Source organism: Balaenoptera musculus, chromosome 10, assembly GCF_009873245.2.
Source record: "Balaenoptera musculus isolate JJ_BM4_2016_0621 chromosome 10, mBalMus1.pri.v3, whole genome shotgun sequence".
Classification (NCBI taxonomy): Eukaryota; Metazoa; Chordata; class Mammalia; order Artiodactyla; family Balaenopteridae; genus Balaenoptera; species Balaenoptera musculus.
In genome coordinates, this window is record NC_045794.1 from 93,018,054 (window position 1) to 93,044,588 (window position 26,535).

The window sequence follows — 26,535 nt, forward strand, 5'->3', positions numbered from 1 at the left end:
CATGAGATTTACATGGGGAGAACACAGCGCAAGTATAGGAAACCTCAAGGGGTGTTAAAGTAGTCCTGTGAGATGGGGCTGAGGGTTCTGGTGGGAAGGCAGCCGTGCTTAGTGTGGAAAAACCCTGTGGTCTTCCAGCTTTGCATGGCTGGAGCTTCTCATTAAAAATCATCACTGGGACTTCTCTAGAAGTCTTCCTTGAGCGCGCAGACCTAAGTACCCCCTAAGGAATGCCATTTATCTATTTTTTTCCTAGTCTGTATCAGCATCAGAGAAAAGCTCCATTAGAGCAGAAATGATCTTATTCACTATAGTGACCTCACAGCTTCCATCAGCATCTGACATACAGGAGGCCCATAATAATTTGTTGAATAAACATTGAAACCAGACAGACCAAAAATGAAGTTAGGGAGGTCTACTTAATAGTTGTGAAGATTATGAGGATGGGTGTGGGCAATTAAGTACTTAAAACAGCTGCTGGTTGTATTTTGTATTGGGAAATTAGGACTGATAAAGTACGGCAGGGCCTTCAGACTAGGCTGAGCCTGGATTGTAGGCCGCAGGATGCTACTGAAAGTTTAGAGTCAGGACTATTTACAGCAGTCAACTTGGTGGCCCCAAGCAAGACCAGATGGAAGTAGGGGAGAGATGAGAGACATGAGGCATGTGGAGGCTGATGTAAGATGTTTTTAGAGAATGAGACTGAAATTAACTTCCACCTGCCCACTTGCTCCAGCTAATCCTGCTGGGTTGCATCATGGGTCTGCAGGAGGCAGCTCGGGGAGTACCAGCCGGAACTTGAAACCCCATGACACTTGTCACACTACTTTAAAGTGCATTTTGTAACGTTCCACCTACAATGAAAGCTCCCCGAGAAGCACATCTTATGCTCTATTTTCCTAGTAACTCTGACAACAAAGTCCAGTAAGTTTTTGCTTGCTTTCTGAGGCTCAATTATTTTGATTAAAATTGTTAACTTTAGGACCGTTACCCAAAAGCTGAGCCAGTTTTCTCATCTGTATAATGGTATGACTTTCACCAGCATTACAGTTCTGTGTCAGGGTCCGATGAGATATTTATAGAACATGCAGTATAACACGTGGCACGGTATATTACTTCATAGTGTTCTGTACATTGGACAGAACACTGTCTGCTTATAAAAAGTTTACAAGTACTAAACATCTGTAGCTCTGATTTGTTCATGACACAGTTCTTTGAGGGTGCCAGCTTGAGATCCCATCACCAGCCCAAGGAAAGCTTGAAAACAATTTACGAACCACTACGATCACCACACAGTGGAACATCCATCAGAATCTTCCGAGGCAATCTCCTTTACCTGCAGCCACCCCACCTCAACCTTCAAAGACTGCCCTGCTTCATGTTTCACCAGTGATGTGTGTCTCTGAAGGCAGCAGCTGGGTCTGGCACACAGCCAGCAGGCACTCGTGCTTGTGGAAATGGACTTCCTACGGGGACCTCACAATGGACAACACTCCCCAGGAAAGGATAATTTCAAGGGGTTCCAAGAACAAAAAAGTCCAGGGCATTCACCTCCTAACAGGAATGTAAAACTACTAATGCTCAAGAACAAAGGATGGAACCCAGATTATGAACTCCAGAGAGACTCTGCTGTATCTCACCCTCCCTCTCCCAAGGGCTACTCAGAGAAGAAGGGCTGTCAATCATAACATAGGCACGCGATGAAGGTAAGAGACTAGACAGACTTATACTTTACTCCAACTGTCAAGCTGCAGAGAGCAACAATCAGACAAACATTCCACCAGGTATCCAAGGCCCTCCTAGGCCCAGCAGAATCACAGAATCCAGCTCCACATCACTGTCTGGTTTAGGTTTCTTCCTCTGAAAGATACAAAAGCCACGTCAAACTGGTGAATTGCTTATGATTTTCAACACCTCCACTCAGAAGTGAAACCTTTCAGATCCTCACATTTCCTTCAGTCACCTACTGGTGAAGCAGGTGTGAGAAAGCTTAAAGCCCGTGTAACTCACCTGGAGCATCTTTCCTCCCTCAGACCACTGGCTAACATCAGGGACTTCCGGTGCCTTCCTCTAGATGCTTCTTCCTTGCCCTAGCCTCTAAAAGACCACTCTCCTCCCCGACCCCGTCTTGTGCTCTAAAGGCTCTGGAAGCAGCTTCTGGAGCCAGACTGAATGCTACTCCAAGTGACATCTCAGGGAATTCCCAGAGGTTTCCATCGAGGCTAGAGAGGACTGTGCATACAGAGCTCGGGCCCCAGCCAGCACACGGCTCACTCCAGACTTCGGAGGGAGCCTTGCTACAAACCTTCTTCTTCCTCTTCCTCTTCCTCCTCCTCCTCGTCGTCCTCATCCGAGCTGAAGGTGCCGTCGGGCAGGCTATATACGCGGATGACCTGCTTGTTGGGGTCCTTGAGGATGAGGTACTTGCCCTCCTCCAGCTTCATGCAGATGTCGATGACGCAGCGCAGGATGCCCCAGGCGTTCTCCACGCTCAGGTTGATCTGGCTGGCAAACTCATTGGGCTTGAACTGCTGGGTGCCCAAGATGACGTGGCGTGAGGAGTCTTTCACGTGGTACCGGGACACGTAACTATTGAGGGGAAGAGGAGTATTATGGTGGGGGCAGGCGGGCACAGAGACACAGCGACGCCTGGGGTCGAGTATCAGTTAAATGGTGACACCTGGCCTGATGCCTGTCCCAAGAAAAAGGAGAAAAGGCCAGCCCTCGTCTCCCAACCTGCAGACCCCCCCTTCCAAAGATGAGCTCCCGGACAGGAATCTCACCCAAGCTTGAGGTACTCGGATCCGGCCAGCAAAGCACAGCAGGTCCAGCGGGCCAACTTGTAGCTGTTGTTCTTCAGCTCGGTGGCAATGACGGCCCCTCGCTGAGAATCCAGCTTCTGACGCCAGTCAACGCCATTACAGTGCTGTAGGAGGGGAGCCCCGGTTACAGGGGCCAAGGCGGGCTCCCACTGCCCACGGTCTGCTGCCACTTCTGGCAGAGAAGAAACTCCTTAGTGGGCCTGGCTGGGGAGGGGCGAGCCCACAGGTAAAGCAGAGGTCAGACTTATCTTTTAAGAGGTAGGGCCTCGGTCCCTCCCTCGAGCAGCAGGCGCTCAACAGAGCGCAACTCCTCCCTTCACAAGAGCTCACCCAGACCGGGACATGCACGCACACAAGTTAAAAAAACAAGCGCCACACAAGTGGTGAGGGCACATGTTTATCACCTGCCGTGCGGAGGGGAAGGGTTTTGCATGGGAGCCTGGCAGCTCCCCCGTGGAGGACACTGGCAGAAGCTGGAGGGGGAGTGATCTGAGAGGGATGCGGGGAGAGACGGGCCGGTTTAGCCCCGGTGGGCGTGGAGGCCCGCAGAGAGCGAGGAGGTCAGGGTCTGGCACTGTGTGTACGCACAGAGACAGACAAAAAGCAGAGAGACCCCGGAGACCACCTTCTCCAACCACCTCTTCTGCAGATGTGGGAACCTGGCCTCAGAGTGAAGTGACCGGCTGAAGGGCACACGGCAGAGACTCCTAAACTTTCTTGGTTCCTGGCAACCCTAGGCCAGAAAAAATACTAAAGAGCTCCTTTTATTAAGTAGTTAGGTCCAAACCACTTAGGGGCAGTATTCTGACAGATGTCTCTGGGCTTTCTTCAAAAATTAAAACTATCCTGCAGCAGCCTTGTGAGTTTGCTGTGGCATTTTAAGGGCCTTTCCTCAAATCTGTGCTTCCTCAAGGAAGCAGTGTTTCGGACAATTAACCGGCAGAGATACTGAAGGGAGGGAGGAGCGAGTTAGGGAGGTCAGCTAATAATAGCCATCACGAGGAGAGGAGGGCCCTAAACTAGGGCGATGATGTCAGTGAGACCCAGAGCTGAGCAAGAAGACAGACTGCACCTGACAGCAGGATTCAAGAGTGCAAAGGAGGAGACGTTTGAGGCTCTGAGCCGAAGAGAGCAGGAGAGACAAAGCTGACGGACGGCCAAGCCAGAGGGAACGACAAACAAGGACATTGGAAGGACAAGGTATTTTAGAAAAAAGAAAAAAACCAACAGTGGAATGGGAGTCAGAATAGATTTCGGGAATCATTTTTAGAGTTCAAGGATGAGGCTCGGGGTAGGCAGAATTCTAAGATGACCCCTGGTGACCCTGCTCTTGCAGAATCTGCTACCATGGAGTCTGGATGGAACGTGTGAGTATGATGAAATACCCACGATCATGCTATCTCATGTCAAAAGGGATTCTGCAGATGGAGTTAAGGTCCCTTAAGACAGGAAGACCATCTGGGTGGGCCTCACCTAACCATGCAAGTCTCTTAAATCTGGGTGTAGAGGTTGGACACAGAGGAAGCCAGAGATTTCAAGCACGAAAAGAATCTGATGTTGCTGGTTTGAAGGTGGAGGGGACCACATGGAAAGAAATGTGGGTGGCCTCTAGAAGCTGAGCGGCCCCAGCTGACATGTGGCAAGAGAACAGGGGACCTCAATCTGACAACTGCAAGGAGCTGAATTCTGCCAACTAGAATGAGCTTGGAAGTGGATTTTCTTCCAGAAACTCTAGCTGAGAACTCAGTTCTGCTGAAACCTTAACTTTAGTTCTTGGATATTCTGAGCAGAGAACCAAGCCACACGATGCTAGACTTCTGACCTACCAAACTATGAGCTAATGGATGTCATTTTAAGCCTCCAAGTTTCTGTTACTTTGTTATGGAGCCAAAGAAGATGAATACACGCTATATAAAGAAGTGATTATGGCAAAATGACTTGCAAAGGGGACGGACCCTAAGAGAAGGCTCCACCGGGGGTCAAAAAGGAGGGAAACCAGCAAAGGAAACACGTGAAGGAAGTTGAGAAACGTGTAAGACTAGATGAAGGTACTAACACGGAGGGCACAGCCATAAAAATACGACGACACCAAATGCTACAGGGAGGGCATGGTGGAAAGTCTAAGAAAAGGCCGCTGGCCCAGAGCTAAGTTCGCAGCAAACCTTCCGGTGTGCTCTCAGCAGGTGATGGAGGCTGAGGAGCATCTGGGGGTGAGACTCAGCAGCCTGGAATGCTAATCCCTTGGCTCTAATGAAGGCAGAGCACAACGGCCCCCAAACTCCATCTCACTGGACCCTCGTTCAACACAGGCCCGGCCTTGCTGTCCTTGCATGGAGAATCCTTTATTCTACACAGCAGCACCGAGGAGCTCTGCCACCCATTTCAAATTCAGGCACGTAGCCCAGGTACTTTCAGAAAGGATGACAGCCCAATAATCATGGCGCACCAGCCTGAGAGAGAACAGAAAGAGGAGGAAAAGCGAAGGGAACATGATTCTTTCAAGATGCCCCCTGAAGAGCCAAATCTGAGCTTATCTGAGAATCTCTGACTTCAGTAAGTGAAGGAGTTGGAAAAAGGGCGTCCGAAGGTTGAAGACCAGGCAGGGGCTGCGGTAAGCGAAAGAACAGGTCAAAAAGAAGAGCTGCGCGGCTTACAGGAAACCTGCCAGCCCGGCTCATAAGGAAAGATCAAAATCCCGCTTGCAGAGAGCAGAAATCAACAGGAGGTCGGAATGGAACGGAGGGACAGAAAGCACCGGAAGAAAATTACCTCACACACACGATCTCTTTCTCAGTAAGCAGGCGAAAAACTCAGAAGACAAAATCTCGGTAGCTCTCTGAGTGAGGCGAGGGGAGGAGAGACATAGGATGGTACTCACCCTGGAGTCCCACTCGTTGAGGGTCTTGATGTTGATGAACGACACCTCCCCGTTGGCGCCGGTCATGACGCCGTCGTGCTCACAGCGGACGATGAGGTCAATGTCGTCTCCGAGCTTCCACCTGCGGTAACTGCAAGGAAGGAGGAGCTCCTTTGGTCAGCTGAGATCCTGGGTTTCAGACGCACCACCCGCACAGGGCACGGCACCAGGGAGGTGACATACCGGTAGGCCACAGAGGCAATCTCATTCTTATCCATGTCGTCCTCCACAAACGGGTTCGGGTTCGGGAAGTTGTATCTTTCCTTCCCCTGCAAGGATGACAGAGGTGTCACGAGACGGCAGCAACTTGTCGCCGAGGCAGTCAGCCAGACCCTGCACCTCTGCTTTGTCACAGCCCTGACTGGGTCCCTGGCTCCTGAGGGGGCTCTGGGATCACTGCGTGCTGTGCATCTGTTTACCCCTTCCGAGCGCAAGCAAGCAGCCCGCGGACCACGACGGATGTGACAGCTCGCGTTCACCCCGTGCTTATGTTTGTCGCCCACGCGCTGTAGGTGTCTCATTTAAATAGCAACCTCGTCCCTCCTGTTTAGTTTTTCTCCATGGCACACACAGCCACTTGTCACAACATACATGTACTCAGGGTTTACTATCTTTCCTCCTCCATTGTAACAAAGCTTCTGAAGGGCTGCAACTTTGGCTGGTTGCTGTAACCCCAGCTCCGAAACAGTGAGTGTACTTGTACACAGGTATTTGAAGAAAAGGTCACAATGTATCTATGTGAAACAAGTATTATTGGTATTCTAATTTTACAGAGAAGAAACATGCCCGACACCACAAAGCTAAAAACTGGTGGATCTAGGGTTCAAAGTCAGGCTGTCTGATCTTAAAGCCCAAGCTCGGATCTCCTGTGACAGGCAGGGACCCCGTCTGTCCTAACCAATCCCACAACCCCAGAGCTGACGACACGGCAGATGCTCAATAAACAGCAGCTGGAGTCGACAAGCTAAAAATGGACTCCCAGATGCTCCCAGGGCCTCACCATCCTCAAGCACTGCTGGGAGAAGTTGTGGTTGATGTAGGTTGCTTCCATGGCCAGGTTGCGGGGTGAGTTGAAGGAGTTGCCTTCATCTTGCGGGGGCTCGTTGGCTGTCTCGCTCACCGTCAGGAGGTCTGCAAGAGCGGTGACATAGCCAGCCACTCACGAAACAGAGTCCCCGAAGAGGTGCGTGGCCCCTTGGGGAGCAGTGGCGATCCAAACGACACATACCCTTCCTCCAAAGAACCGCCATCTGCTAACGTGGGTCCCCTGAGTGTGGGACACTCTGGGGAGGAGCAGGGTGCGCTTCTGGATAACTTGAGACACTAACATTAAATTCAGTCACAATCATGTGGAAGAAAGCCAAACCTTTTCATTCTTTTTGGATTCCTCAAGAGAATGTTTGATTTTATTAGTTTTTCAACAAAGAGAAGCAATATTATCACGTTTGGCTTCACTCTGCTACTCTTGAGTGGTTTTCATTCATTGTGTGTGCGCACATACACACATGTATGGAGTAAGATATATGCGTACGTATGTTTTCCTTCGTAAATATGCTGAAGTAAAAAAGGCATCAATCTAAAGAAAAACATTAAGTATGTACTAAAGGTGGTATAGAGAGATGACAGAAGTCAGGAAAGTGCTATTCAAATGAATAAAAACTAGAAGCATGGTATTTGGGCACCATGAGGACTCCGAAGGCTGACGCCCCAAGAGGGACTGCGGTGACAGTCCCTCCCCCTGTCGCTGGGGAGGCTGAGGGGGATTCTGACACAGCTGTTGACGCCTGTGAGGAGACAGACCCTCTCCTACCCATTCTCCAGACCAGGGGATGGCTCGGAACCAACAAGGACACTCAGCACCTCTGTGTTGTGCCCACACAGGCTTCCTACCAAAGTCAGAGTTGTCCCTCTTGTCAAAGAAGAGCTTGGACCCGACCCTCTGGACGACGATGTCCCAGGAGTACACGGAGCGGGTGCAGCTCATCAGTGTGGCCAGGATGGCGTCGGTGGCAAACACGTTCCCCTGAGTCTTCGCCAGCTGCAGAGGACAGAAGAGACATGAGGCTACTTGGGGCTGAGCTGGCCATTCAGAGCGGGGCAGGACTCCGCTGTAAGGCGCGTTCACGCCCAGCCCCGTGTCTGAGCGAGGCTGCAGCAAGCCAGCCAGCAAGCTCGTGTCCTGGGGTCCGAGGAACCGCAGCTCCCCGGGCACCTGCTATAGCCCAGGAGGGCACCGCCCGATGCTTCCACCCCAGCGGCACGAGGTAAGTACATTTACCCCGATTTACAGGTAAGAAAGCTAAGGCCTCAGAGAGGTGAAGCCAGGCAGCACGGCAGAGCTGGGACGCGGGCCCAGCTTCACCTAACATCAACACTTACGGTCTGGCCAGCAAAGTGCTCTTATTTTCATCTAATCCTAAGTCGATTCAGAAGAGTCTCATCTACAGGGGCTTCCGAGGCCCAACCGATTCACACGCATCCCCGCATCTCTGTCCTGAGGCCTCGACACTCGCCATGGGCGGGCGGGTGCGGGGCAGGGGGCGCCCACCTTCCGGATGACGGGGTCGTCCGTGGTGGTGACAGTGTGGAATATGCGCTTGATGCTCCGCAGCGGCTTCTCGCTCCTCGTGGTGATGCGGTCGAAGGCTTTGTCATAGTATTCCAGGGCCCCGCAGCACTCGCTGAGGGGAGAGCAGGCAACACGCGCTAAGTGAGGGGGAAGAAGACCACCTACTTCTTTTCTGTTAAGCCACGGAATCCAAAGTCTTACCCCAAAGTCTAGAGTATGAGAGATGCAAACAGTCTCTGACTAGACTCTCGGTGCTTGCTGCGGGCCCTGCCCCGTCAGCTCCTGATGTGGCTCCGCAGAACAGTGAGGACACCACTGATTCTGCGCAGCCTCCCCATTTTAAAGGCAGGGAGGCTGAGGCCAGGACAGGGAGAGGAGCAGTTACAGAGCCCCCAGCAGGCGCACGGACTCCGGTCAGGTGCTCCAGCTCCCCACTGAGTTATTTCCATCTACTGGCCCTTTGAGGTAAGGAGCTCTTTGAAATGTTAAGCAAAAGCTTCATGACTCTTGAAGAACTGCTATCTTTCTCTTTCTGCCCTCAGAGCTATAGAACTTAATTTTTTCTTTTGCTTAGGATTTCAGGAAGTGGAAAGAAATCTGGAGTTTAACAGCAAATTTCTTTCTGCCAACAAGAGTTCTATAACTTAATTCTTCTTTTGCTCACAATGCCAGGAAGTGCAAAGAGAGCTGAAGTTTTTTTTTTCTTTTTGGCCGCACCGTACAGCTTGTGGGATTCTAGTCCCCCGACTAGGGATTGAACCCGTGCCCTTGGCAGTGAAAGTGTGGAGTCCTAACCACTGGACCGCCAGGGAGTTCCCAAGGAGATGAAGTTTTAATATCAGTAAACTTCTTTCTGCTTTCCCCCTCTCGGCATTGCTTTTTAAAACCTGTTTGTCAATCTTATGCAACACCTTTGGAAATACTAGGGCTTAGGCCAACAGTCATCACCAGCTGGTCCACACACATAAGAGTGTGGTGGACAGTAGTAAAAGATGTCACCTACATGTCCTGGGGCTCTGACACCTCCAAGTAGCGCATCTTCATTAACTGAGGAAAGTCCATCTCCTCCTTCACCTCCCAGTCACTGCGGACTTCCACTGAGGAGTCTCGGGGCTTCTGTTGGGGGAAACCATTGGAGGGGAAAAATGACAGCCAGTGCAAAACGTAACCAAAAGGCAGGTTAACAGTATGAAGGCTTTTATTCAATAAATATATCCAGAACATTTACTACGTGCTGGCTGTTTTCCAGCAGCGTCCCTGACTCTTAGGAGCTTACAATCTAGAAGAGAACTGAAGGGACAAGAGTTCAGAAACAAATGGGAATTCTACTCCTCAGTAACGATGCCACCCTGGGAACATCGGCTCTTCTATATTCCTACATTTTACACAGGAGCTGTAACAGCTCCTTTATATTTCTCTCAGGGTATCAGCTATTTATTCTTGCTGCTACAGCAAGCACCATGTCCAGCAAAATGTAACTTCCACAATTGTACCTTCACGCTTGCTTACATGTCTTCTACTCTCACTACGCCCACACAAACACTTGTACAGGAATGTCCACAGTGGCATCATTCATAATGCCCCAAAGTAAAAACCACCCCAATGTCCATCAGTGGTGAACGGATAAACAAAATGTGGTCTATCCATCTAACGGAATGTGGCGATAAAAAGGAATGAAGTGCTGACACGCGCTACAACATGGATTAGCCTTGAAAACATGATGCCTGGTGAAAGGAGCCAGTCACACAAGGTCATTCCGCTGTGATTCATTTATATGAAATGTCTGGGGCAGGCAAATCTGGAGACAGGAAATAAGATACGGGGCAGCCTAGGGCTGGGGAGGATAGGGGCTGACTGGCACAGGGTACAGGGCTTCTTTTTAGAGTGATGAAAACCTTCTGACATGGACTGTAATAACGGTTGTAGCACTCTGTCTATACACTGCAAATCACTGAAATGTACACTTTAAATGGGTGAATTGTATAGTGTGTGCACTATACCTCAATAAAGCTGTTATAAAACCAAACAAATAAACAAAATCAAATTCCTGGACAGAATTCTGATATGGATATACTACCTGTGATTTTTGGTCCCATTTCTGCCTCACTCCAAATTGTTTCTGGAATTTTTTCTGCAGTCGTATGCGTTCTCTGGAAAGACAGGAAAACTGTGCTTTCAGTGCAGATTTTTAAGGAAAACAGGGGCTTAAAAAAAAGAACAGACCAACAGGGCGCACACTAGACATGCTAGAGAGGCATACTGCCCCCACCACTGACCAGTATTATGCATATATTTTACTCCATCTATCCAGCTGTCCACTGGCAGCCCCAGCTTGGGCAGGGCTACTGTCCTACACAGCTCCAGGGACTCACAGGACCCAGCGTGAATGGGGCTCCCTGGAGTCGTGCCACAGCAGACCTGAGTCCAGGTAAACTCCAAAATTGCTTCCTATCTGCCTTTGTTTCCCTTCAGTGCTCACGTCCTCTGCAAGCAGTTTCCTGCCCATGCTCTCTGCTGTTAACAGCTCTTCGAGAATGAGACCAGGGCTGAGAGAGTGGCTTAATTGGCTCTGGGAAGACTTTTTGGTTTTCCCGCAATGGTGGGGAAGATGACTATTCTCCTGCTCTGGCCTCCTGCTGTCAGAGTGCAGTCGGTCCTGGAAGAATATCTTGTTCTGGCAGGATAGGCACCTCACCTCTCCTTCTGCTTGGCGCTCTTAGGCAGGGTCTGCAGGTTGAACTGCAACATGTTCCGTCGATCCTTGTCTCTGCGGAGGTTCCGCTGGGAAGCAGGAAAAAACATCCATGTTAAAATCTTGGAGATCTGGCTTACAATTGGCAGTGCCTAATGGCAGGCCATGAGAGTTAGTTTAGGATGCAAACCCAAATTGCACATTTTACTCTGCTTTTATAGAATCAACATCCGGGGGTTTACAAGTAAGCACAAGCATACCTCAGAGATACTTTGGGTTTGGTTCCAGACCTCCACAATAAAGTATCACAATAAAGCGGGTCACACAAATTTTTTGCTTTCCCAGTACATATAAAAGTTATGCTATACATACAGTTTACGCTACACTGTAGGCTATTAGTGTGCGATACCACTATTTCTAAAAAAACCAATGTATACACCTTAATTAAAAAAAACACTTTATTGCTAAAAAACGTTAACCACCATCTGAGCCTTCAGTGTAGTAACATTAGCCATCGCGGATCATAGATCACCATAACAAATATAATAATAATGAAAAAGTTTGAAATATTGTGAGAATTACTTAATTGTGACACAGAGACATGAAGTGAGCCAAATGCTGTTGGAAAAAAGGCGCCAAAAGACTTGCTCGATTCAGGGCTGCCACAAACCTTCAATTTGTTAGAAAAAAAAAAAAAAAAAATCTGCGAAGCACAATAAAATGAGGTATGTTTGTACTTGCAATTAGCTTAGATTTATATCCACACACAGTTTTTATTGAAGTAGGTTTACTGGCTCTTATTAGAGTTGTTGAGTTTGCCTCTTTATGTAAGAAGATGCAGCCCAACTGGACGATCTATTTAATAAATCCTGGACATAGCAATTAAGTGAGGCAGCAGACACAGATCACCTTGTTAATCCAGCGCTAACATCCATCCTTAGCACAGATGTCCTTGCTACTGGTCAACAGAAAGCTAAACTATTTAAATGCATCCCTGGACTTAGTACCCATTTATTTTAGGACAATTGTCACTGAATAGCTACTTGGGATTCACTAGAAGACCCACAATAACATGCTCTCCTCTCAGCAGTACTCACACGGTAGCATTTTTAGCAGCAGGTGACAGCCCCAAGACGGTCAGATTGCTGGCTCTTGGCCTACCTGTGCAAATCGCATCCGATTCCGCTGGTAGGCGGTCTTCTGTGTGCGCGCTGTATCCACCAGCTGGAAACTAGTTTCATCCTCCTCATGGAAGTAAGCATACTGACTTCCACCTCCAAACTGAGAGGAGTACTTATCTGGAGGCAAAGGTGACAGCGTGTAACGACACTGCCTACAGACTTTACAAATACATGGTGGTCTAAAGCCCTGCTAAATTTAAAGTGTGGTCTCAGGACCTGACCCATCGGCTGGGATCATCTTAGATGTACAGACTCACAGCCTCACCCCAGACCCACTGAATCAGAATCAGCATTTTAATAAGATCCCCAGCTGATTCATACGCACATTCAAGTTTGAAAAGCTCTGGTCCAAAAAACTTTCTAAGTCAAGACGGAGTCTGAGGAACTTAAGACAAGCCCATTTCACTCTCTGCCTTATTCTGTAAGAATATGAGTTAAAATCTACTCTCTCAGGAGAGGCAAATATGCGGTATAAGTATCGTCACTGTCATCATCAGGTGCCCAAGGCAGACGTGGCTAACGGGCTACGACTGACGTTCTTGCTGACATCAGACTCAGATAATCTTAACTCAGTATTCCAGGGAGCCACTTCCAGCTCTCTCAACTGGCACAGAGGGAAGAAACCAATTTACTGTATCAGGATCTTAACACCCGGAGTTTTAAAACTGGGATCCATTGACTGGCCTCGTAGGTTCAATAAATTGCAATGAAATGAAAAATGGGAACATGTTCACCAGATTTGTAAAAGGGGCCGTGGCTCCACAAAAGTGGGGGGGCGGAAAACCCACTATAATAGGCCAAACCTCTTTAATGAACAGTCTAAGTTGAGGCTATTTCCAAAAAGAATGTGGATTGTTTCCACAGTCCAGAATATGCCCTGAAATACTATGAATTATTGTCAGCATTTTGTTCCCATCCTAGAATGCTTTCAGGTGGAGGTTACCAGAAAAACTAACAATCCCCCAAGGCCCTGATCCGGGCAGTAAGGCGGAGAACACTTACTTGTGTACCTCTTATCTTGGTATGTGGCCCCCGTCCAGTCTGCAACCTAGTAAGAGCAACAAGGCAAGAAGACATGGAGCACAGGTCAGCCAGGTGGGTTTCTGTTCACTCAGAAACGCCCCCCAAAGTGAGGCCACAGTGTGGGGAAGTGTCAGGACTGGCTCAGGATGGCTTTTTAAGAGCCCAGCTCTCCTATGACCACTGGAAGTATCCAAATGGATACTATATAATGGATACTATATATACTATATAACGGATACTTATAACCCTGACGCTTTTGAGAGAATAAAAATGAAACGAACTTGGAGTAGCAGCCACAGGTTAAAAGATTCAGACCCCCGCTGATAGGCAAGTACCTTTCCTAGCCGGTCTCCTTTGCTGAATGGCTGGTACGGCATATCCCGAAACTGCTCGGGAACCGCACAGGGACCCCAGCCTGAGGGGTTGTCCTGGATCACGGGTGTCATGAACTTTGCCATCTTCTAAAACCTTAAAAATACAAATAATATAAGTAGCTCCATGAAGAAAAGCCTCAAACTAAAAAAAAAGCCTTCCATTTGAGGTAAGCTAAGACATGAATGACAAAATTAAAAATGCAAAACACAAAACAGAACCCTCAACTGTTGAGCTACTCCCCATTCAATGTCTTCTTGTAAATGATATCGTGAATACTTAAAACTCAGAAGACTGCTAACAAAACTGATGTACCATATGTCATTGATTTTTATTTTTTCCACTGTACCACCTCTGAAATGAGTCTGCACCTTCTGCTTGATGGGGTGTCATATCATAACTGGCAGTTTTTCTTTCTTGGGTGTTACATGAAATAATTGTGCTTCTTAAAATGAGTGGTATCTCACATATTTGATGAAACGTAGTAACTTTTTTTCGAGTGTAATAAGCATGTTGTAGTTCTCATTCTCACCTTCACCAGGCACACAATATTTAATCCCTAAGCCTCAGTCTCTTCATCTGTAAAATACATAAGATCCTTGTTTTATTTCTATCCGAGAATCATTGTGAAAGCCGTATGTATTAATTAACATATTTGGAAATGATTCCATTGTAAAACGCTGCACAATTACTCCTGAGTCTTGCAAAAATACATTTACACACAGTGCTGAGAAGAAAACAAGGATCCGTGAATATATCCTGAAATGTAACTTTCCTTTGTTGTTCTTCTGATTTTCTGTCAATGAAAATCCTTATGCAGAGCAAGTAGACACAGGGTCAGGCAAATGGCCCGCCAGAAGGCTGAGGAGGCCACCAGAAACCTTAGTTCATAAAAGTGGCCATACAACCAATGTTCATAAACATTATGAGTACCAGGCATGTTCTTAGTGCTTACCACACATAAATTCATTAACTCCTCCCAACAATCCCAAGGTAGGGCCAGTATTAGCCCCACTTTCCAGATAGGAAAACTGAGGCACAGAGAAATCAAGAAATTGCCCAAAGTCACAACACTAATGGACGAAAAATTTGAACCCAGGCAAACTGGCTCCAGCGTCCACACTCTGCGTAAAAACCAGGGGCTCCAGACAGATGTTCGCCTGACAGGTCCTATCAAAAACTTACGCATTTATCATCCACTGTAATCCCCTGAAAATGCTCAGAAGCTGAGTTCCCAGGAGAAAGTTCATTACACAAATATTTCTGGAGTCTGGACAGCAATCAAAGAGTGCAGGGTACTAAATTTAGGAAACTCTCTTCATTGTTCAACGATAGGGAGATTAAGGCTTCCTACAGAGGGGACACTTGGGTGACAGCAACAGGTAATGACCTGGGAGCTCCATCCTCCAACTTGAACTTAAGTTACACTACAGGAAGCGTAGTGGTGGTCTCAAAACAATTCACATTAAATATTTATCAGGCTCCTACACGTGTCAGATGCAACACCACTAACCCTCCCAGCCCTGCCCCCATTTTAGAGATTAAAAATGTGCAGTTCAGCCAAATCAAGCAGTTGACTTGCCCATCATTTCAAAATAGATTTGGTTTCTAGGGTTGTCTGCCCTAAGTCCAACACTCTTCCCATTATTTTATAAGCTGGGCAGTGGCCTGAAAAGAGCTGGGGTTTCAGCCCCTACTGATAACACAGTAAGATACCTCCAAACACACTTTAAAAAAGTCGACTTGTTTTGTTAGAGCTGGAGGTAAACGGGCTCAAGGCTTGACATGCATTTCTCTGGGGGAGGTGGGAATGGGAGGAAGTCACCTGCTTTCAACGCACATAAAATAAGAGTGAGCACAATGGAACCAATAGGAGAAACTAAGCCTTTCAGTTAAAACGGAGTGACAGTTGTACTGGCTACAGGGGCAGGATGACGAGGCACCAACAGGGCAGTCAGAAGGGGCCTTGCGGCTGGCAGGCCACGGTACTGGGTATGTTATGGCAGCCACTGCAGATCGTTCCCCATCAATTCCTGGCGGGTAGAGAGTTTCAGATCAGAGATCAATCAACTCCACCCTAGCCTCCCATTTCACAGAAAAGGAAAGGAAACATTTGGACCGTGAACTCCTCAGAGAGGGCCGAACACCGCTCAGCTTGGCACCCCCAATACCTCTCTCATAACAGCTCAGTAACAGCTCAGGGAGCCGTGGGCCGCTTTAAAAAGACCCTGAGACCCAGCTGGGTTAAGTGACATGATCACATTCGCCCAGCCCGTGGCCGCTAAACGGAGTCTAGGGCCAGAGACCTCAGCCACAAGGTTCTGCCCCGCACGGGGTCGGACCTGGGACCCCGAAGGCAGAGTCCTGCCCCGCCCAGCGGAGGGATAGCGGCGGCAGGAGGGGGTGTACGGGGGTTTCTTCCGGTAGGCCCCCGAAGGCCAGGAGCCGCCCAACTCGGCCCCGGAGGTCCGCGGAACCCTACGAAACACACTGCTCACCTGCAACGGCCTTAGCCGGGCCCGATGGCGAGAGATTGTCCAGGCCGGAGACCACAGCACCGCCTGTGGTCCGAGGAACTGGGAAAGGAGAAAAGACGCGCGCGCAGCGGCCGGCGCCGTAAACACGCCCGGCGCTGTCGTAAACTGCTCCCCAGCTTCCTTCCGGTTCGGCGGCAGAACGCACGAGTCGTAAAGCAAAGGCAACCCGGAAAGTTCGTCACTGTTCTTTTCGAGCTGTTCTGATTAGCCTGCAAGACACCGGAGGATGTTTACAGTTACGTCATGGGACACCCGGCGACGCTCCGAGGGGGTTTTCAAGTTTCTTGAAACGAGGCTGCCCTGCAATCGAAGCTGGAGGCCGAGAGTGGCTAACAGCCCCTCTATGTCCCACAATGCCTTGCGGGCGGCTTCGGCACCTCTGTATCCCACAGTGCCCCGCGGCTCCTGCCTTCTTTAAGCGATCGTGTTGTTCGATTCTCATTGCTAGGGGGAGGTCGAGTGTCTCAGGCTGATATCGTCGCGACGCGCAGTTCTTTCACGGTTTCGGAAACTGAGGCCAGGAGGTGCAAAGTGACCTGCGTAGATCAGACTACTAGTGTAGTGGGTGGCTGCCAGGGTTCAAACCATACCTCCACAGTTCTCAAACTTTATTATTTGACAGAGATTTCTGGAGCGCTAATTTGAAAAATGCAGATTCCGGGTCTCCCTTCCATAGATTGTTATACCAGCATGTCTTAGCTGGAGCCCAGCATCTGCATTTGAATGAGCAGCTGTGATTCTGAAGTGGCGACCAGGAAGCACTGTCCTACGATGGCAACTGTGCTGTCCTTTTCGAAACCCAGCCTACGGAGTTTGTCCTGGAGTCTTACTGGGGAATTTCAAAACACTGAAAGAGAATCTGCGCGCGCGATTTTTGTTCAAACCTCAGATTCTTTTCTACCTGGCCTCTTAGGTTTCCTTATCAGTCTCCCAGCGTGTCTCCTTTATTGGGAAATATATCTGCTGTTAGATCTGATATCTATTCTTGGCTCTGCCACTTTCTAGCTCTGTAGCCTTCACCTCTCTGGACCTCAGTTTCCTTATCTGTAAATTGGAGAAGATAAAAAGGGGGTCCCGTGAGGGTAAAGATAAATGTATGTGAAAATACTCAGGAATCCCACTTACCAGTTGGGCAAACTTGGACAGGTTATTCGATCTCTCTGAAACCTTACTCATCTGTAAAATGAAAATGTTAACAGCAGCATCTGTTTCCATACGTTCTCTCTTAATCCGCTCATCTTCCAGTTTTCCTAATTTTTGTTCATGCTATCCAGTGGATGGTGCTCATTGCAAAACCTTGTAGTCATTATTGGTAGCTCCTTTTCCCTTTTCCACCACATTCAATCCTTCAGTAAGTCCTCTTTATTCTTGTTTCAAAAGACGTCTTGAGGGAATTCCCTGGTGGTCCAGTGGTTAGGACTCTGTGCTTTCACTACAGGGGGCATGGCTTTGATCCTTGGTCGGGGAACTAAGATCCCGCAAGCCTCAAGGCGCGGCCAAAAAAAAAAAAAAACCCATCATGAATGCCACCACTTTCCCCCACCATCTCCAGCCTCATGCTTGGGCTACCTTGTCCACTCTTGTCCTTCTAGGGTTCATTCTCTGCATGGTGATCAAAGTAATCTATTCACAACCTTCTAGCAGCTTCCCATTACGTACTTGGAGTGAAATACAAATGTTTTCCTGTGGACTGTCTGGTCCTGGCTACCTATCATCTTTATATCCTGCCATTTTATACTCACTCTCCGCTAGCTATCATGCTTTTTTTTTGGCCGCACTGCATGGCTTGTGGGATAGTTCCCCGAACAGGGATCAAATCTGGGCCCCGGCAGTGAAAGTGCCGTGTCCTAAACGCTGGACCACCAAGGAGTTCCCAATCATGCTTTTCTTTTTATGCCACAGGGCTGTGGTGAGAATTAAATGAGTTAATGTAAGTTCTAGGAATGGTACCAGGCACATGGTGAGCGAGAGTAAATGAGGACAGGGCAAGGCTACTCAGAGGGGTGGTTGGTTGAGGACACAGGCTAGTGAAGATCTAGGGGAGATGTATTCCCGGCACCAGGGAACAGCAAGTGACAAGGTCTCAAAGCAGGAAGGAGCCTGGGTATGACCCAGAAAGAGGAAGTGACCACGTAGAAATGTGCAGGCCACGGAACAGAGTATGGGATTTTATCCTCAAGATAAAGGTAAGCTACTGAAGAATTTTGAAGTGGGGAGGGAGGGAGGTCATGCCCTGATTTAATGTAAAGGAGGGTCATCCTGTGGAGACTGGATAGGCAGAAAGAGGCAGCAGAGGTGTCCATTGAGAAAGGAATGGAGGAAAGATCTTCCACCCAAGCCCAGGGACCCATAATTGAGAATGAGACAGACACTCCCAATCCTTCTCCATCTGGGGTGGGCAGAGACGTCACAGTCAAAATGGAAAAGACGATGAAACTCTGACACAAGAGAGAGACTGCAGCAGATGGCCTGTGGGCCCACAGCAAAAAAAAACCCCACCAAAAACCAAAAGACATGATCCGAGCAGTTCAGCAAAAGTACATCTCCCCCTATATTTTAGCACATATTACAACTTACTATTGAAATTAAGTACACTATCATGAATTGAGTCCTTATTTATGTGCGCAGGGTAATGTGCTAAATTCATTTTCTCATTTAATTCTCACAAAACCCCATCCATTCATTCAACAATTCCCCAAATATGTATCACCAGGCACCGTTCTAGGTGAGACAGCAAAGCCTCTACCTCACGGAGCTGACACTCTAGAAGCAGAGACGGAGCCTAAACAAGGAAACAAAAATATTTCAGAGCACGAGGAGAACTATGAAGAAATGAAGCAGAGTTGGAGGGCGAGGAGGGATGGACGGAGAAGCAGCTGTTTTAGGAGTGGTGGTCGAAGATCTCATTGAGGAGATAACTCTTGAGCAGACACAGGGATGATGGGACCAGGCCAGCCGTGGGTAAATCTGGGTTCATGTATGTTTCTTCTATCACATGGAGCACCCCGAGGGGGTGGGGGTAGGGCCTGTGTTTTCAGTTGCTAGAACAGTGTCTGACATAGAGGATTACGAGTCAGAATACTTCCTCTGGAAGTCTTCAGCCGAGGGAGTGACTGCAAAAGCATTTTCTAAACTAAAAAGGGGAGACCCATAGGTTCCTGCCAGGCCCTCCATATTCATACCCTTATGTTGTGTCTAGAAGCAAGAGGCACCATTATTACTGCTTTCTGATCAGCCCTTTGTGCTGTTCTGTTCTGTCCTGTCCCTTCCAGATAAAACAAATGCATCTTCTAACAGGAACCTCCATGGTAGGAGCAGAAAATCTGCCGCAGATGTAAACTGGCCTTTTCTAAGAGTCACCAGTTGGTTGTCTGCAAATGTGTGGCTGAAGAGTTGGGGACACATCAAATGCCAGAGTTTCTGAGCGAGTCTGGCTGGAAGGAAGCCTGGAATGGTTTCTCAAGGGAAACTGATCACAGGGAATGGAGGAGGGACTGGAGATGTAGAAGGGGGAGGGTCCTGGAGCCAGAGCTGGCCCTGTCGAGGGGGCTGGAGTGTCACCCCCATTTCCTGGGCAAGAATGTCCCCTCAAGCTCCCTCTGCTGATGCATGCTTCTTCAGAATCACGCTGTCGCTTGTTCTGACTCCCTCCTATCACGACCGTGAATCCTCCCAGAGCTTTTACTGAAGGGGAGTATGTGCTGGTCAGGCCAACAAAAGCGCCGGGTCCTGCTGGCGGCTGTATTTCTTATGCTCTCTAGTAATAGATGGATCGTCTGTTTATGCGTCAGCCTTGCAAGCCCCTGCCTTGTGTGCAGACTTACCCCAAACTGCAGTGGACTCACCAAGGCCTCCTTTGGGGACCTGTCAATGTGGCCACCCCCTTCCGGTGCAGCAACCTTGTGTGCTTTCTAGGAACCAACACAGGGATTACCACCCCATTTTATAGATTTGAAAACAGAGGTGCAGTCAATAGGAATGTCTTGCTCAAGGTCAGCCAGCTGGTAAAGGTGCAATTGGAATGGAAACCCAGGTGTCCCTGAAACCAAAGCTGGCACTCATATACAATTCCAAGGTCCGAAAAAGTTCTGAAAACCAAAAGCCTTCTCATGAGGTTGGGGCAAGCATTTGATAACAAACCCTATGTGAATTGGATGTGAGGTTATTTATAGTCTTTCTTTTATCCCACTTAGCATGAATATGTATACATTTTGCTGTATAGGAATATTATAGAGTTTATACTGTGTATGAAAGGGTTTATGGAGTACTGCCCCAGAGCTTGCTGGGCATGTTGTGTAATATACAGTAGACGCACCATAAAACCTTTCTGAAATCCAAAAAATTCTGTTAGCAAACACATTGAGCCCCAAGTGTTTCAGATAAGGAATCATGGACTTGTACCAAACTTTTCTGTCTCAGCGATGCAAAGGACACTACCCCCATTTTACAGATGAGAAAGACTGACTATGGGGGAAGTGGTGCCCAGGCCAACTCTGTGGAACCACAGCATTTTATCATTTTATCATCCTAGGAGGGTGCGCCGGGAGGAAGGGAAGCCTTTGAATCACCAGCCCACCCCAGCCTCCTAAGAGCCTTGTTGCCCCAGCAAAATTTTAAAAATAGAAAACCTGGAAGGATTAAAGCATCCCAAAGGATGCTTTAAGTCCCCTGGAAGAAAGAGAGGTTTGCTGTAGGTTCCGATGTTTGGCATTCAAATTTATTTTTCATCTCAGCTGGATGTACACTCACCCATCACAGGATCAGTTCTCAGAATAGAGAGGTACCTGTTGAATCATCCACCCCACTTCCTGCGTGGTGTGGGCATCTCTCCAAATGCTGAGCCATCCACTTCTCTGCTGTGGCCTGAGATATATCAGGATTTGCAGCCCTGGTGACAGGAGACAAAATAGACTCCCATTTCCTTTGGAACCATTTAGCTAGTTTAGAGAGTGCTTGACTGTTTCAGTGGGATGAGCGAGAACCAGGTTTCTCCTGGCTCCTCCTCTCTGCCCTATACATTTTCCTTTGTTAGAAGCTGGGGTTTGTTGTTCTGGGGTAAATGGTAAACGCTGACTTTGGCTTGATCTAGCTGTGTAATCTTGGACTAGTACGTACCCCTCTCTGAACCTCAGGTCCACTTTCTGCAGTGCATGCGTTGTTCTCCGTTCCTGCCACATGCCCTGGCTCGCACTGTCCTTAAGACTGGAAACCATACCTGGCGGCTTCCCAGAGAGCTTTATCAGGGCTAAGTGACTGCAGGTGATATTTAAGGGGGGGGGGTGTCTCATGGGGCAGTATGGTATCACAGCAATGCAAGCAGAAATTTGTGGAGACAGACTGCCTGAATTTGCATCCTAGGTTATCACTAGCCACGTGACCTTGGGCAAGTCGTGCGACTGTCTGAGCCTCGGCATCCTCATCTGTAAAATGGACAGAATCATAGTAGGTAGGTAATGGGAATTAAGTCAGATAATATGTAAAGTGCTTAAACGGTGTTTGGTGTGCAGTAAACCCTTACTCCATGCCAGCTGGATTGGCTTGGTCACCAGAAACCTGTAGGGATTTGACTGGGGCAAGATATTGCAGCATTTCAAAAGCAATCTCTTGTCGCTTGTAGGGAACCAGTTCCTGAGCTGCTCACTCAGAGTTCAGAGAGAGAGACCCAGTTGCGCTCTCAAGTAGCCCAAAATCTAGTGGGAAAGTAGATGTGGCTGATCCAGGGGCTGCAATACCTATGAAGTGCTTAATGAAATAGATTTTGAACTACATTTAAAAGCAGACTTCACATAAAAATCCAGAATTTTGGCTTCTCTTAAGATCGAGCAACACTGGGTTGGCTTTTCTGCCTGAGGATAAGAAGCTGGCACTGCATATGGGCTGCCCACAGACCAGGGTCTCTCTACCACAGTCCCCACTATTCCTTATTGCATCGTATTTGACCTACTTCATGTTCATGAATGTGTGCTGCCTGGCCCCCTGGGAATATGCAGGTAAATTACAATGCAATGCTGTGAGTGCTGTGGGAACAGGATGAGGGATAATAATTCAGCCTTGGGCAGTCAGGAAGAGCTCCTCAAGGGAGGCAAAGTCACAGCTGCTTCTCTCTAAACCCTGCAGAAGCCGCTGAACACCCTCAGCTTTACGGCTCAAGGACACTAACAGAGGACACAAAGGCAGAGCTGGCAGGGATCTCTGACATAACCAAAGCTAAGTGGCCTGGCTGAGGATGGCACAGCTAGGGCTAGAACCAGGACTGTCAACCAGAAATAGCTGGGGGCCTTGGGAGTCAGGAGAATTTGTACTCTGGAATCTTTTTTTTTTTTTTTTTAACATTTGTTTATAGGAGGCCCTGAACTGATACAACAGTTAACAGAAAATTTTAAACAATTGTGTGTTTTCAGGTTGCTTCTGTTCTTTGGTTATTATGAATAATGCTACTATGAACATTCATGTACAGGCTTTTGTGTGGGCATACGGTTTCTTAGTTATATGCCTAGGAATGGAATTGCTGGGTCGTATGGTAACTCTGTGTTTAAGTTTTTGAGAAACTGCCGACGTCTTCCAAAGTGGCTGCATTATTTAAGAAAGTCTCACTACGAGTGCAGAAGCTTCACTTCTCTCGTGCCTTGCCAGCGTTTTGATGTTGTCCATGATGTACTCCGGAGCCTTGACTTTGAGGTCTGTCTCTGCCACTTACTTGCAGCATGACCTTGGATAAGTTGTTTCATCTCCTAAAACCTCGGTTTCTTCATCTGTCAAAAGCTCTAAGGATTCTGACCTCAAAGGAGCATCCTGAGGGCCAAATAATGAGAAAATGGATAGGGGGACACTCATAAACTCAAGAGGGCTCTTGACACGTGAGGGTCATTATAATTGTTGCAAATTAGCCACCTTCCCCTGACAGATTTGTCACCATCTCTTCGACAGAGACCTTGAAGGGGACCTGTCCCCCATCTGCCTTTGCCAGTGCCTTGTGGGAGCAGGCATGGCCTTTTTCCAGCTGTGGACCCAGGAAGGGAATGTTCTGGGATTCTCTTACCTTGGCTGTGAGCAGGACTCCGGGTGCAGAGCCCAGGGGCTCCCCTTTTCCAAGGTCAAAGGAGGTGCTGAGCTAGAGATGGGAAGGAAGCAGAATTTCCTGGGAAAAAGAGGAGAAATGGCAATAATTCCTTAATTTTCTTCAAGACCCCTACCCCTGCATATCAGGGGCTACCTTGAAACCCCTTGTCAGTGGCTGGAACTATTGAGGCGGTATAGCATTGTGGTTGACTATCTCGATTTGGGGGTCACCTTGTCCTGAGGTCAAATCTTGGCTTTCCTCCTTACTAGTTGAGTGTGTGTTTTGGCAAATTGTAAACATGTCTAAACCTCAGTGTTCTTACCTGCAAAATGGGATTCTTTTTATTTATTTATTTATTTGTTTATTTTTATTGAAGTATAGTTGATTTATAATGTGTTAGTTTCTAGTGTACAGCAAAGTGATTCAGTTATACATATATATACATTCTTTTTTAAATATCCTTTTCCATTATGGTTTATCATAGGATATTGAATATAGTTCCCTGTGCTATACAGTAGGACCTTGTGGTTTATCCATTCTCTGTATAAAAGCTTACATCTGCTCACCCCAGCCTCCCACTCCAGCCCTCCCCCAACCCCCTCCACCTTAGCAACCACCAGTCTGTTCTCTCTGTCTGTGAGTCTGTTTCTGCTTCATAGATAGATTCATTTGTGTCATAGTTTAGATTCCACATATAAGTGATATCATGTGGTATTTGTCTTTCTCTTCCTGACTTACTTCACTTAGTATGATAATCTCTAGTTGCATCCCAAAATGGGATTTGTAAAAGTACCTATTTTACAGAGTTTTGTGGAATTAAATGAGATTATACCATAAAGGGTTAAGCACAGTGAGAAGTTCAATAAATGCCAGTTATTAGTATTATTGGCAATAGTAATAACTATCATGTTTGTACATGATTTTACCATTTATGAACTAGTTGTGCTTTTCTTATCCCATTTGATCTTCACAAGAACTCTTTGAGGTGGCCAGTGTAGGGATTATCACCTCACTGCACAGATGAGAAAACTGGAGCCCAGAGAGGGCAGCAGTCTGCTCAAGGTCACACAGCTTATGAGTGACAGAGCCAAGTGCAAGTCTTCTCAGATGAAGGAATGACAGTGTTGTTCACAGCGCCAGGCCAGTCCACCTGAAAAGGTGGCTGGGCTGCCCCTTGGGCACACCAATTTTCCCAATGACCTCTTCATAGAGAAATAATCGTGTTGCTTCAGACCCTCGTTGCCCCTGTTTATACTCTGAGCCTGTACCACCTCTGAGGGCGAAGAAGTTTCTCCTTGTTCTGTGGTGTCAGACTGATTTTTCCTTGCATTTGTCCTAAAACGACCCCCATGGGTCCCCAGCCATCCCTTCCCAGCCTGATCCCTGTTGACCACCCGGAGGTCCATGTGTTCTGACTTCTGGCCACAGGATGGCGCTGCTCCCCAAGGCATGAAGAGTCCTAACCAGCACTTGGACTGCATTTCAATGCATTGACGATCAATTAAACACCTACTATGTGCAAGTCACTGTGGCTGCTGAGGAGAGGGCTTCAGTTATTTATTAATGTTCTCGTAAGCTATATAAATAACAACAACAGTAATAATAACATTGGTACAGATTTTCATAGTTCATTGAGCAATTCTCATACGTTCCTTTTGCCGAATAATCCTGATATTTTAGTTGAGGTAGGTCTCTTCACCCCCATTTGGGGAGGAAACTGAGGCACAGAGAGGTGACAGGACTTGCATAAAGACAGAGTGACACATGGCAGGCACTCAATGAATCATAGGTGGTGGATTGAATGGGGTGGACCCGGCAACCATCTCTTCCATGCCATTATTTGTCTAGGAGGGCAGGGACTGTCTTATCTGCCTTTCTGCCCCAATTCTAGGATGGTGCCTGGTTGAGGGCTTCAGCAGAACTCTGCAGCAGGGAGAGAGGAAGCAGGGGGCTCCCTGCAGGCTGCTCAGTCTCCCTGAAGCCGCAGTGCTGAACAGCCGGCCAACTGCAGCTCCCAGGCCAGGCCTGGAAGGCTCTCTGGGTGCACTCAGGCTGAGAGATGCAGCCTCTGGCTTGGAGCTGGTGGAAGACACTGCAAAGAGAGGTCACTGCTTTCACCACAAGGCATGGGCAGGGCATGAGTGACTCACCATAATTTGGCCCCTGACGGCTGCCAGGTGGCCGAGGGGACAGGAATTGCTCATTCGTTCATTCACTCATTTATTCATTCAACAAACATTTCCTAAGACCCTGCTAAACACTAGGGATACAGAAAATGTATCCATACATTTGAAGTGAAAAACACAGCCCCTGTCCTCTTGGAGCTTTCAGAGCAGCAGGGGAGACAGAGGGTAAATAGTGAACAATACAGATTGATAGGTGTTGCTCAGAGGTCTGTTCTAAGTGCCACGGGGGTGACTGAGTCCACCAGGGGCAGGAGGACAGGCTACACAGAGGAGGGAACTTTTGCAAGATCCTGAAGGATGAGATGAGTTTGCAGATTACCAGGCAAAGGGAGTGCAAAGGTGGAGGGAAGGAAAGAGTCAGGGGTGATGGCAAGTGCACGGAAACAAGAGCTGTCAAAGGCCATTGGGCATTTGAGGATGGGTGAGAGGTGCAGCCGAAAGACAGTGGGGCAGCCAGAGAGGGGCCACGAAAGCCATCCTCAGGACAGTGAAATGTGTCTCGTAAACGTCAGGGACTGTTTCAAGAGTTTTAATCATCATGCCAGGAGCTGTGCTAAACTCTGGGATCCAAAGTGGAACATTGTGGTTCTCACCGTCTCCCTGGTCGGGGAACTAAGATCCCACAAGCTGCGCTGTGCAGCCAAGAAAAAAGGAGCTCAGAGTTTCATGGAGAAGGTGGACAAAGAGAAAACCATCACTCATGTTTCCTGAGCTCTGACTGTTGGCCATGCATGGCGCTAAGTGCTTCCTGAGCACTGGTTTATCACCTACCTTGCAAGATAGATACTGTGATCACCCCCATTTTACAGATGAGTAAACTGAGGCTTGGAGTACTTAAGTACAGTTGTCCAAGGTCAGAGAACTAGTCATGGTGGAGTCAAGGCTTGTCATTTTGGCCTTTGAATGGTTACCTTTACTAAAGTTAATTCATTCATGTTATATAGATTTTTCATGTATATGGTTCCAAATTCAGAAGATGCCCAGTGAAGTTGGTTTTGCTTACATCCCTGCTTCCGGCTCTCCCTCCTCAGAGGTGACCACTCTTACTAGTTTCTGGTGTTTCCTTCTAGAGATGTTCTATCCAGACTCAAGCACAAAAGGTGAGAAAAGGCAAGTGCATGTTGAGTCACACGCGTGGGCTTTGGGAACAGCCTGCAGGGGACTGAATCCTGACTT

At 48.0% G+C, this 26,535-nt stretch overlaps 1 protein-coding gene across 1 annotated transcript; it reads right to left on the reverse strand.

Annotated features, from left to right (window-relative positions):
• Positions 1-1,703: 1,703 nt before the first annotated feature.
• EIF3D (eukaryotic translation initiation factor 3 subunit D) lies at positions 1,704-16,541 on the reverse strand. The gene is made up of 15 exons (XM_036866556.1): positions 16,075-16,541; positions 13,540-13,672; positions 13,184-13,229; positions 12,162-12,298; positions 11,004-11,089; positions 10,386-10,458; positions 9,312-9,424; positions 8,288-8,420; positions 7,630-7,777; positions 6,740-6,870; positions 5,923-6,008; positions 5,701-5,830; positions 2,784-2,926; positions 2,306-2,589; positions 1,704-1,860 (listed from the first exon to the last, which is right to left on the reverse strand). The coding sequence occupies exons 2-15, from the start codon at positions 13,660-13,662 to the stop codon at positions 1,847-1,849; spliced, it is 1,647 nt and encodes a 548-aa protein (XP_036722451.1). The 5' UTR covers positions 13,663-13,672; positions 16,075-16,541; the 3' UTR covers positions 1,704-1,846.
• Positions 16,542-26,535: the final 9,994 nt, after the last annotated feature.